General features: G+C 34.7%; 1 protein-coding gene across 2 annotated transcripts in view; it reads left to right on the top strand.

The window, feature by feature from the left end:
- Positions 1 to 9,520, top strand: part of LOC107663931 (X-ray repair cross-complementing protein 5-like) — a 33,328-nt gene extending 23,808 nt beyond the window's left edge. For both annotated transcript variants that reach the window (XM_016454343.1, XM_016454350.1), the window contains 8 exons: positions 918 to 1,114; positions 3,572 to 3,659; positions 6,162 to 6,231; positions 6,488 to 6,597; positions 7,921 to 8,017; positions 8,088 to 8,155; positions 9,012 to 9,086; positions 9,254 to 9,520. In XM_016454343.1, coding sequence (XP_016309829.1) covers positions 918 to 1,114; positions 3,572 to 3,659; positions 6,162 to 6,231; positions 6,488 to 6,597; positions 7,921 to 8,017; positions 8,088 to 8,155; positions 9,012 to 9,086; positions 9,254 to 9,268 — 720 coding nt within the window. In that variant the 3' untranslated portion in view covers positions 9,269 to 9,520. The remainder of the gene's footprint in view (positions 1 to 917; positions 1,115 to 3,571; positions 3,660 to 6,161; positions 6,232 to 6,487; positions 6,598 to 7,920; positions 8,018 to 8,087; positions 8,156 to 9,011; positions 9,087 to 9,253) is intronic.
- Positions 9,521 to 12,371: the final 2,851 nt, after the last annotated feature.

Below are 12,371 nucleotides of genomic sequence, written 5' to 3'. Positions count from 1 at the left end.
CACAGACTGCATTTAAAAACATATGAGACGCAGTGAAAAGGAATAAACCTCCACAAATTTGTGACGTGTTTTCTAAAAGTTTAAACTGTTTTAACTTTGCATGGCTTTCTATACATCTCTTCTGTGAGACGCGAGTGCAGTCCGTCTAAAAAATGCGCTGAGTATGCATCTGTGTGAATGGCTTGGTTTCGGTTTTAACCAATTCAAGATCTTCTCCGCATTGAGCTTCTGTATTTTTCAAATAATTTGAATGAATAACGCAGCAGCGGCGCGTCTCGTGGGCTAGACTAGCAAAACATTCGTATTTCATGGCACACTCGTTTTATGCGTATTTGGCGCCACCTATTGTTGTGGGTGTATTATTGACATGTCAAAGTCTAGACCCTGAATATAAGACGACCACGTTTTTTCAGATGTATTTCCAAGAAAAAAACATCGTCTTATATTCGGGTCAATACGGTATTACAATTTCAAAAAACAATTTTCTAATTTATTCCTGTGATCAAAGCTGTATTTTCAGCATCATTACTGCACTCTTCAGTGTCACATGTTCCTTCAGAAATCATTCTAATATGCTGATTTGCTGCTCAAGAAACATTTCTGATTATTATCAATGTCGTGCTGCTTCATATTTTTGTGGAAACTTGATTCTTTGAATAGAAAGCGTTTTATATAGGAATCTATAGTAACATTATAAATGTCTTTGCTGTCACTTGTGATTAAATTAATGCATCCTTGTTGACCCCAAACTTTACATATACTGATCCCTAGTGTTTGTTCACCCTCACACTCCTCTCTTATTGTCCTTCAGTAGTACAGTGATTCAGGTGTGTGACATTGGCTGTGAAATCTGTGTTGTCTCGGGTCGGTGTCTCTGCAGTGGGTCTCATTGATCTTTCCTTGGCTCGCGTCCTCAGTGCTTGCATCACCGCGGTGTGAATCCTGATGATCCCCTGCCGCCTGTAGAGCCGTGGCTGAAGAGGCATCTAGAGCAGCCCCAGGCCGTGTCCGCCCGCTGCCATTGCCCTCTGCAGGACGTCAAGACCAAGTTCCCACTGAAAGTGGTGGTGAAAAAGAAAGAGCAGAAGACGAGCGCAGACGTGTTCGGCAGCAGGTGAGAATGGATCAAATCAACACTGAAGCTGTGATTGAAATCGATGAGATGTGCTTCATGACTTCCAGCATGTACGGGTCAACTGGTAGAGACTGTGCTAGACATATTTGCACAGCTGTTTTTCATTAAGGTTTCTGCAGGTGTTAAAAAGGTCCTAATTTGCTCTTCCACTAATTAAGGCCTTTAAAAGGTCTTAAAGTCCCCCTGTGGTCAAATATTTTATCCCTTAAAACTTATCTTTGATCATCAAAATGACATATTTAAATGTTTTTTCTTGTGAAAATAATTTTCTCATGCCTTAAAATGGCTTGAATGTAACTCTACACTAGGGCTGGGCGATATAGCAAAAAAATTTATCAACGATATAATGTTTCATATCGTTCGGCATCGATAATTATTGACATTTTTTATAACCTTTTTTAAAACAAAAAGCAATAGAATTTAACCACTGTATTTATAATTAACACAATTTATTGAGACAAATAAAAATTTTTTTTTTTTAGCAATCAAACACAATAAAAATTAAATATCTCATTTCTAATGTTTTATATGCAGATTAAATAGGTCTTTATTGTATAGGTCTAATTGTCTCCCGAGGCCACAGGAGGGCGCAATGAGCAAAATAATGCAGCGCATTTAAATTGTCAACGCAAGGAAGTAACTCTATAAAACGACCTCCACTCAGTCACACCAGCCAGCGCCTCCTGATCCACTGAACTGTAGTAAACGCAAAACAATGGCATACAAGGATAATGACTGATAAAACTATGTTTTTACTAGCGGACAGCTACAGTGAATACTGTAACATTCGTTAAAGTTACTTACTTGACGATGCTGTGTCCTAAAATGCCTTGAAAACTCGAATGCAGCCGTTCGTGATTGTTAATTCACGCCCGCGAGCATACGCGTGTGAAGTACAGACGTCGATGCGGGAGAGGTGGGTCTGACTCCGGGCTACTTTTACACTGTTGCCGCGGGTTATAATGCAAGTTAGCGGTTCTAAATTCACACTAAACCTTATCAACGATATAATGTTTCATATCGTTCGGTATCGATAATTATTGAAATTTTTTATAACCTTTTTTAAAACATAAAGCAATAGAATTTTTTTTTTTAAGTTTAACCACTGTATTTATAATTAACACAATTTATTGAGACAAATAAAAATTTTTTTTTTTTAGCAACCCGCCTCCACTCAGTCACACCAGCCAGCGCCTCCTGATCCACTGAACTGTAGTAAACGCAAAACAATGGCATACAAGGATAATGACTGATAAAACTATGTTTTTACTAGCGGACAGCTACAGTGAATACTGTAACATTCGTTAAAGTTACTTACTTGACGATGCTGTGTCCTAAAATGCCTTGAAAACTCGAATGCAGCCGTTCGTGATTGTTAATTCACGCCCGCGAGCATACGCGTGTGAAGTACAGACGTCGATGCGGGAGAGGTGGGTCTGACTCCGGGCTACTTTTACACTGTTGCCGCGGGTTATAATGCAAGTTAGCGGTTCTAAATTCACATTAAACCATGGCTTCATGGGGTTTTTTCTCTAATGTATTTTTTGTTTTGTGCTGGTATTGGTATATTTTGCATGCTAGTGATAGGAATCTATCCCTTGACGTGATTGGTTATTGGATTGTGACGTAGCAAACCGAGGGCTGTTTCAATTCGCATTTCTGGGACTGCCATTGGGAAACTACAGTTTTAAGGAGAAAATACTCAGCAATGGTGTTGATTAATGGATTGGCACATGGTTTGTCTAAAAGCATATTAAAAACACGACATAGACAAATAAACAACATAAAAAACTTGATTTTCACTACATGGGGACTTTAAGTCAGAACAGAAAGTCTTAAATTGATAAAGTTATGGAATTAAATGTTGCATGAATTGCAAAAAATGAGTATCTAGCTCTGTATTTTTGTTGTTTTCCAGTAAAAATATCTAAACATCCTTAAATCAAGATACATTACTTGAAATGCAAAATGAAGATATGAAGTCTTTTTTTCTGAGCAATCTAGCAAAATTAAGTGTATTTATGCTTAAAACGGACAAAAATCTGCCAGTGTAGTCAGAAAAAACTACTTTTTTCCCTCTGAATTAGTTTATTTTTGATTTTTCTGACCCTATTGGCAGATACTTGTTTTAAAGATAAACTCACTTAATTTTGTAATTTCTTTGTCCCCTTCCATTTATTTCTTAAATTTTCTTTTTGGTCTTAAAAAAAGGTCTTAAAAAGTTTTAAGTTTTAAACCTGAAGAAACACAGTAATGCAAACCCATGTGGGAGGGGTTTATTTTGTGTTTGACCAATCCGAATGAAGTATTCCAGAGGCGTGTGTAATAAAATATGTAAGCACCGCCCACTGTGTGTGTGTTTTCAGTGTCATTGATGTCATTAATCTGAAAGTAGTTCGTATTAATTGATGTTGTTGATCTGTGTGTCGTCTTCAGTGCTGATGAACCAGATGCGAAGAAAGTCAAAGTGGATGAAGAGACCGAGTTTAACCTGGCCGAGATTGCGAAAGGAAACATCACATCGGTGAGACTCATGTCTGAAATCTGTTCAGTAATCTACATTTCTCAGATTAAAATGACTAAATATCAGAAGTTTATATTTATATACACTATTGTTCAAAGGTTTGGGGTCATTTTGAATGAAATTAATACAATTATTCAGCAAAACTACATTAAATTGGTCAAAAGTGAAAGTAAAGATACTGATAATATTACAAAAGATTTCTATTTCAAATAAATGCTGTTTTTTTTACTTTCTATTCATCAAAGAATCCTGAAAAATCAAATGTATCTCGGTTTCCACAAAAATATGAAGCGGCACAACTATTTTCAACATTGATAATAATCAGAAATGTTTGTTGAGCAGCAAATCAGTATATTATATATGATTTCTGAAGAATCATGTGACACTGAAGACTGCAGTAATGATGTCCTAAAATGCCTTGAAAACTCGAATGCAGCCGTTCGTGATTGTTAATTCACGCCCGCGAGCATACGCGTGTGAAGTACAGACGTCGATGCGGGAGAGGTGGGTCTGACTCCGGGCTACTTTTACACTGTTGCCGCGGGTTATAATGCAAGTTAGCGGTTCTAAATTCACATTAAACCATGGCTTCATGGGGTTTTTTCTCTAATGTATTTTTTGTTTTGTGCTGGTATTGGTATATTTTGCATGCTAGTGATAGGAATCTATCCCTTGACGTGATTGGTTATTGGATTGTGACGTAGCAAACCGAGGGCTGTTTCAATTCGCATTTCTGGGACTGCCATTGGGAAACTACAGTTTTAAGGAGAAAATACTCAGCAATGGTGTTGATTAATGGATTGGCACATGGTTTGTCTAAAAGCATATTAAAAACACGACATAGACAAATAAACAACATAAAAAACTTGATTTTCACTACATGGGGACTTTAAGTCAGAACAGAAAGTCTTAAATTGATAAAGTTATGGAATTAAATGTTGCATGAATTGCAAAAAATGAGTATCTAGCTCTGTATTTTTGTTGTTTTCCAGTAAAAATATCTAAACATCCTTAAATCAAGATACATTACTTGAAATGCAAAATGAAGATATGAAGTCTTTTTTTCTGAGCAATCTAGCAAAATTAAGTGTATTTATGCTTAAAACGGACAAAAATCTGCCAGTGTAGTCAGAAAAAACTACTTTTTTCCCTCTGAATTAGTTTATTTTTGATTTTTCTGACCCTATTGGCAGATACTTGTTTTAAAGATAAACTCACTTAATTTTGTAATTTCTTTGTCCCCTTCCATTTATTTCTTAAATTTTCTTTTTGGTCTTAAAAAAAGGTCTTAAAAAGTTTTAAGTTTTAAACCTGAAGAAACACAGTAATGCAAACCCATGTGGGAGGGGTTTATTTTGTGTTTGACCAATCCGAATGAAGTATTCCAGAGGCGTGTGTAATAAAATATGTAAGCACCGCCCACTGTGTGTGTGTTTTCAGTGTCATTGATGTCATTAATCTGAAAGTAGTTCGTATTAATTGATGTTGTTGATCTGTGTGTCGTCTTCAGTGCTGATGAACCAGATGCGAAGAAAGTCAAAGTGGATGAAGAGACCGAGTTTAACCTGGCCGAGATTGCGAAAGGAAACATCACATCGGTGAGACTCATGTCTGAAATCTGTTCAGTAATCTACATTTCTCAGATTAAAATGACTAAATATCAGAAGTTTATATTTATATACACTATTGTTCAAAGGTTTGGGGTCATTTTGAATGAAATTAATACAATTATTCAGCAAAACTACATTAAATTGGTCAAAAGTGAAAGTAAAGATACTGATAATATTACAAAAGATTTCTATTTCAAATAAATGCTGTTTTTTTTACTTTCTATTCATCAAAGAATCCTGAAAAATCAAATGTATCTCGGTTTCCACAAAAATATGAAGCGGCACAACTATTTTCAACATTGATAATAATCAGAAATGTTTGTTGAGCAGCAAATCAGTATATTATATATGATTTCTGAAGAATCATGTGACACTGAAGACTGCAGTAATGATGCTGAAAATACAGCTTTGATCACAGGAATAAATTACATTTTAACAGATATTCACATAGAAAACAGTTTATTTGAATTATAATAATATTTCACTATTTTTACAGTATTTTTAATAAAATAAATGCAGCCTTGGTGAGCATAAAATATTCCAAACTTTTGAATGGTAGTGTATTGTATGCATTTATTATACTAAATTATGTATTTAAATACTTTTTATAATTATTAGATTTTTTTTTATGCTTTACCTTAAAATGCATAAAACAATTAAGCCTTAAAGTCGATGTAAAATGCCTTTCAGAATCAGCCTTTCAGAGTGAAAAGGATATATTAAATGGAAAAACATGTAGGGCAGAACTTGCTTTTTCCATCATGCATTAGCAGAAAAAGTTGTTTCAGAGTTATTTACAGTAACATGAGCACAATAAGACCAGGAACATGCATTCACGCTGACTTCAATACCGTGTGAAGTATCGCACTTTAACACACGCTCTCTCTTTCAGGTTGGCAGCGTCAATCCAGTCCGAGATTTCTGCACGTTGGTTCGACAGAAGACCGTTTCTTTCGATCAGGGTGAGATTTGGTTGTTCAGTTTGATACTCTCACTCCTCAACCTTCACAAAAGTGTCAGCTATTAAACATGCTATAATGTAAATGCGCTATTACTGCTCCTGGCATGTCTGCAAGGCCTTGCTGAAGATTGAAAGCAGTCTCTGAGACACTGAATAGTCGCTCGGCGTTAAACGACTCGAGTTGTTTCTGAATGTTAGCTACAGGTTTTGTTGTTAGCGCGGTGGCTTTGATAATCGTTGTTTTGTAACCTTGACAGCGTGCCAGCAGCTGACCCACAGGATTGAGCAGTTGCTGGGCAACAGGAGCCCCGAGTACTACATGAAGAGCACCGCCTGTATCCAGGCCTTCAGGGATCAGTCCGTATCGGTGAGCTCTCAATTAAACCTCCGCATCCAATCAGGGATCACTTAAGGATCAGTCGTTTTTTTCCGCTAGGAAAAACACGCTGCTGTTGGGATTCATTTCAGACGATCTGAGCTCAGCTGGAGTCTAAAGGCTACGGTCCAAAGCATAGTGAGCTACCTACCTAGACAGGATTTTAGTGCTCTCCTGATTTTGGACCAATTTTTAAGGATTAATCCATTTGCAAAGGCAAACTCATAATAATTTAAAAATAATAGAACTAAGTTTGTGAACCAGTCCAAAGAAATGCTGAGAATATGTATTTTTACCATATGTATTTGTAAAGGGTCATTAGCATAGCAACGTGTCAACATTACTCTTTTCAAATCAATTGTGTTTACACTGTGTAAAGAAACTATATAGAGAGCATTACTGACATATGAGGTTCTGTGATGATGCTCCCTCAGAAGATAGCTACCTATGTAGGCAACTCGCTAGGTTTTGGACAGTGTCCTTTATCAATCAAAAGTCTGGATTTGACAGAATCTGTTTCTGACGGTGTTATTTTTGTATTTTGAAGCAGCTTCCCATTTTTATATTTTAATTTCAGTTTTTTTTTAATGCAAGTCATTTTATATACTTTTTTGTCTGTATTTTCTCATTTTCTTTATTATTATTATTATTATTATTATTTCTATGTAGCTTTAATTAATTAATTAATTAATTTATATATTAATATTAATTTTAGTACTTCAGATTTATTTTAGTTTAACATTTTTAATTAAATTTTGTAATTTTTAAATTTAGGTTTTAAGTACATAAATTATAGAAATGTTAGTTATATTTATGTTAATTATATATTACATATAAATATTAATGTATATAATATATATATACATTATTTATTTTAAAATTATATTTATTTTAATTTTAGTACTTCAGCTTAATTTAATTTAACATTTTTAATTTTCATTACATTTTTTAAGTTTACATATAAATTGTAGAAACGGTCATTTTAGTTAATGACTGCAGTGGTTACTAATGATCATGAAAACATTTCACTATTCCGTTTCTGCTTAAATGCTTGAAATCTGTATTATAGTCAAATACAGATTGTGCATGTATACAGTTTCTTTTTTAATTGAAATTTTTGGACCCCATTTACACCTGACCACTTATAATCTGATCACCTGAGACACCATTTTTGCAACAGATGTTGCATGTACATGACGGCGTGATATCATTTTTTTTAGTGTTGATTTTTAATGACCATGAGTATGAGCTCAGAGAATTGATGCATTTGCTTACACACTTCTTACTGCACCTGCCCACAATGTACTCCATCAGAGCGGAAACGCAGAGCTGTTCAACAGCTACATGCAGTCCCTGAAGAGGAGCGTTCCTGACAGGAATCTTCAGGAGTTCTGGGATCTGCTCATCCAAGGTAAGGAACAGGCCTTCTGCTCATGTTGAGCTGAAGACTTCATGCCTTCAACATGCGCTTTTGTTTTCAGATGCTCTGACGCTCATTAGCAAAGATGAAGTGGACGGAAGCACCTTTTCCAAACAAGATGCAAACCAGGTACTTACAGCCTTCTATAGCCTACAGCTTACAAGTTTTAAGAAGTTCATTTGAAATATTTTTATTTTAATTAAAGGAATAATCCTTTGAATGTCCTCACCCTCAGGTCATCCAAGATGCATATTTTGAGTTTGTTTCTTTGTCAGATTGGGAGAAATGTAGCATTGCATCAGTGTCTCACCAATGGATGCTCTGCAGTGAATGGGTGCCGTCAGAATGAGAGTCCAAACAGCTGATAAAAACATCACAATAATCCACAAGTAATCCACTCCAGTCCATCAGTTAACATCTGGAGAAGACAAAAGCTGAAACAAATCCATCAAGGCATTTGTAACTTCAAACTTCTGACCAAAATGAGAGTCTATAATCCATAACTCGTCTGATTTAGGAGAGAAATTTGCACAGTCCAAAACAGCTCTAAACAAATATGTGGCAGGATTTTGATGTGAGAGACAACAGGAGAAGGACTTTTTCACTGGAGGAAGCGTTATTATGGATTATGAACTTTCTTACAAACACGCATCTTTTCACTTCTCCAGATGTTAACTGATGGACTGGAGTGGTGTGGATTACTTGTGGATTATTGTGATGTTTTTATCAGCTGTTTGGACTCTCATTCTGACGGCACCCATTCACTGCAGAGCATCCATTGGTGAGCAAGTGATGTAATGCTACATTTCTACAAATCTGATGAAGACAAACTCATCTACATCTTGGATGGCCTGAGAGTAAATGCATTGCCAATCTCATTTTTTTTTTATTTTAGTGTTTGATTTGACATCCGTTTTACATGTTGAGGTTGTTGGTAAAGTCTGTGTGTTATTATGGTCGTTTAACCCTGTGTTTGCTGGTTTAGTTCTTGGCATTTGAGCAGAAAGAGGAAGTGCAGGCAGCTCCAGTGCAGGAGGACACTGGAGATGTGGATGATCTGGTGAGTGTTTCATGCTTGTTTGGTTGTTTCAATGACAAGCACATAATTTATTATATTTGTGAGTGTAATTCTTATCTGTAAGTATATTAAATCCTTTATACTTCAGTAGAGATTTCAGACCTTTACTTCTGGCAACATGTTAAGTTGACTGATGTTTTTTGATGCAGCTGGACATGATGTAAAGCGGTTGTCTTCAACACCTGTGTCCATCCAGTTCATGCAACTCTGCGTTAGGTGCCATTCCTTGTGTTTATTAATGAAACGCAAATCTCCAAAAAAGTTCTAGTGCTTCACTAAATCAGGTTCTTTTGTACTTGGCATGATTATGTTGCTTGAGCTTGATTACTTGAATGTTGCACAGTCTGTATTCGTTGGATTTTCTAAAGGAAAATAAATGTCCATGTACTTTATACAGAAACTCAAATAAAAGATCATCAAACAAAATAAAACTTGATTACAGTTCCATTTAGTCCTGGGGGGAAAAATCACATTTTGAGCACATTAGAGATAAAATAACCTACTGTACTACAAAATAAATGTAACATCCTCCTGGATATCCAGGATTTATTTATTTAGTCTTATTATTGTTTTTTAGTATTTACTTTTATTTCCAATGGTGATTTTCATTACTGTGATACATCTATATTACATTTATATGTTTGTTTATTACACAAATTGTATTTACTAAAATATTTAAATATATTTAAAATATATATATTTTTGTCATCACTGTCATAAGCATTTTTTTTTTCAATGGTGATTTTTTTTTTATTAATGCAGTACATTTACATTACATTTATATATCTGTTTATTAGATGCTAATATTTTTTTAGAACCATTTTTAATTCATTTTAGTGCAAAAACTATGAAGATTTTTTATTTGTTGTAATTCCTATTATTCCCATTGGTGATTTTCATTATTGTAATACAGTTACAATACATTTATATTTATTTTATTTGTTTATTATATAATTTTTTTAGAGCCACTGAGATTTTTTTTATGAAAAAAAAAAGATTTTCATTACTGTCACATATCAAGAGCTTTTTTAAAATTCCAATTATTCCCAGCTGTAATTTTTTTATTACTGTAATCCAGGATCCCTGGATCAGGATGTGAATTACAGTATATGTGCCTATATTTAGCATTATTATTTTTAGAACATGCCATTCCGACGACTTTTCAGACCAGTTCATTGAAACAAACAGTTTGAAAGAACTGATTTGCGGAAATGAGTCGGACATGCATCATAATCCATGCTCAGAAACCCTGGGTTTTCATGCCAGCCAGCCGTTGAGGGTTTGATCAATTGTGGCGTGTCTTTGGGGGCTGATGATCTCAGTTTGCTGAGAGCATGTGAGCGTCTCAATCCTCCTCTGGATCTCTGAAAGCACACACGCTGCAGTTTCACGCCACTGTCTCCCGGGTCGAGCAGCTCGAGCTGCAGGCTCCCATAAACCTGCTTCAAACAACTGTTACGAAGATACGAGACGTGTAGGGTCCAAATAAATGAAACCGAATGATAATACTGATGTTTGAGAACAGTGATGAGGTGAATCACCGGGTCGCGTTTCACAACAAAATCAAAAGAAAAAATAATAAAGTAATATATTTTTATTTACTATGTAGTGATAGTTTTTTTTGATTCATCAAAATTGATTTGTAATACGAAATATTTGTTTGTTTGTTTTTTGTAATTCCAATTATTCTAAATGGCCTTTTTTTTTACTGTAATACATTTGCATTACATATTTTTATTCATTTTTTAGAACCATTAAGATTTTTATTAATAAGTAATATATTTTTCTTTATTATGTGGTGATAGTTTCTATAGAATCGTTAAGATTTTTTATTTATTTTTAATGTAAATCTATTATTTTCATTGCTGTCACATCCAGAGTTTTTGTGTGTGTGTGTGTGTGTTATTCCCATTAATCCTAATAGTGATTTTTCATTAGTGTAATACATTTGCATTACATTTATATATATATATATATATATATATATATATATATATATTTATTATTTACTAATTATTTTAAAACCATTAAGATTTTGTATTTATATTTAATTAAATACCAAATTTTACTATCAGGTCCAGAGTGAATTTATTTATTTATTTATTATTATTTTAATACAATAATTTTCAAAAAAACTACTTTTATTTTAAATGTATTAAATGGAAATGGAAAAAAAAAACATTTACATTTATGCATTTAGCAAATGCTTTTATCCTCTTCCAATAGAGACCTCTTACATAATGACAATGAGATGTTGTGTTATGTTATGTTAATGAATTTGTGAGGCAAATGTCATTTTCATGACGATCATGTCACAATGCAATCAAATAAAATGATTTCATGTGTACTCATCTCACATGCACTCATTAAGGATTCAGTCATTATGTGCAGTAATTGTCTGCTTTAACTGAGTCATTTGCAGTAATCAATGGTTCACCTTTTTAAAGTGATTCTGCAGTCAGTAATTGACTGATAGGAAAAGCGTGATGGTTGTTAAACAAAAGGTCACCGTGTAAAACATCCTCAGCACTGATCGCAACATAATGAATTGATTTTATTCACTCACACAGGAAATGGGAAGTTAAAGCTCGATTAGGCAATTTTTCCGGAAACATTTTTGTTATGCTAGTTCAAAATCTCTTTTGGGGGCGTGGCTACTGGATATTTAACCGTGAAAAACAAATTCAGATTCCGTTACAGAAGTGCAGCCCAAATTAGAAGACTTGCCAAAATACACAGAGACAGACAGCGGGGTAAAACAAGGGTAAACATATTGGCAGTGTTTTTACAAGATGGAGGAATATTGATGGAGTGTTTGGGTTTCAGTCGATACGACGAACTTGTGGAGTTTCTTCCCGACAAGTAAGCTAATCCTCAAGTTAAAATTATTGCTAATGTATTGGGAATGTAGCCTACTTTCACCTGTTGAGACATGCCTTCACCTTTATAGACCCATAAGTGCGGTGATCGACAAAGTAGTCCGTGTGATATCAGTGGTTCAACTGTAAAGTTACGAAGCTACGAGAATACTTTTTTTGCACAAAGAAAACAAAAATAACGATTTTATTCCACATTTTCATCTCTACTGCATCACTTGTGGCCACGCGTTCACGACAGTATCATGACGCAAGCGTGTGTACTTTTCTGGACCTTGAACGTGGTAGTTACCTTGCTGTCTATGGGAGGGTCAGAGAGCCCTCAGATTTCATCAAAAATATCTTAAATTGTGTTCCGAAGATGAACGAAGGTCTTACGGGTTTCGAACAA

This window comes from Sinocyclocheilus anshuiensis, unplaced genomic scaffold (genome assembly GCF_001515605.1).
Source record: "Sinocyclocheilus anshuiensis isolate Anshui unplaced genomic scaffold, SAMN03320099.WGS_v1.1 scaffold81, whole genome shotgun sequence".
NCBI classification, from domain to species: Eukaryota; Metazoa; Chordata; class Actinopteri; order Cypriniformes; family Cyprinidae; genus Sinocyclocheilus; species Sinocyclocheilus anshuiensis.
This window is presented reverse-complemented; position numbering and strand designations above follow the sequence as displayed.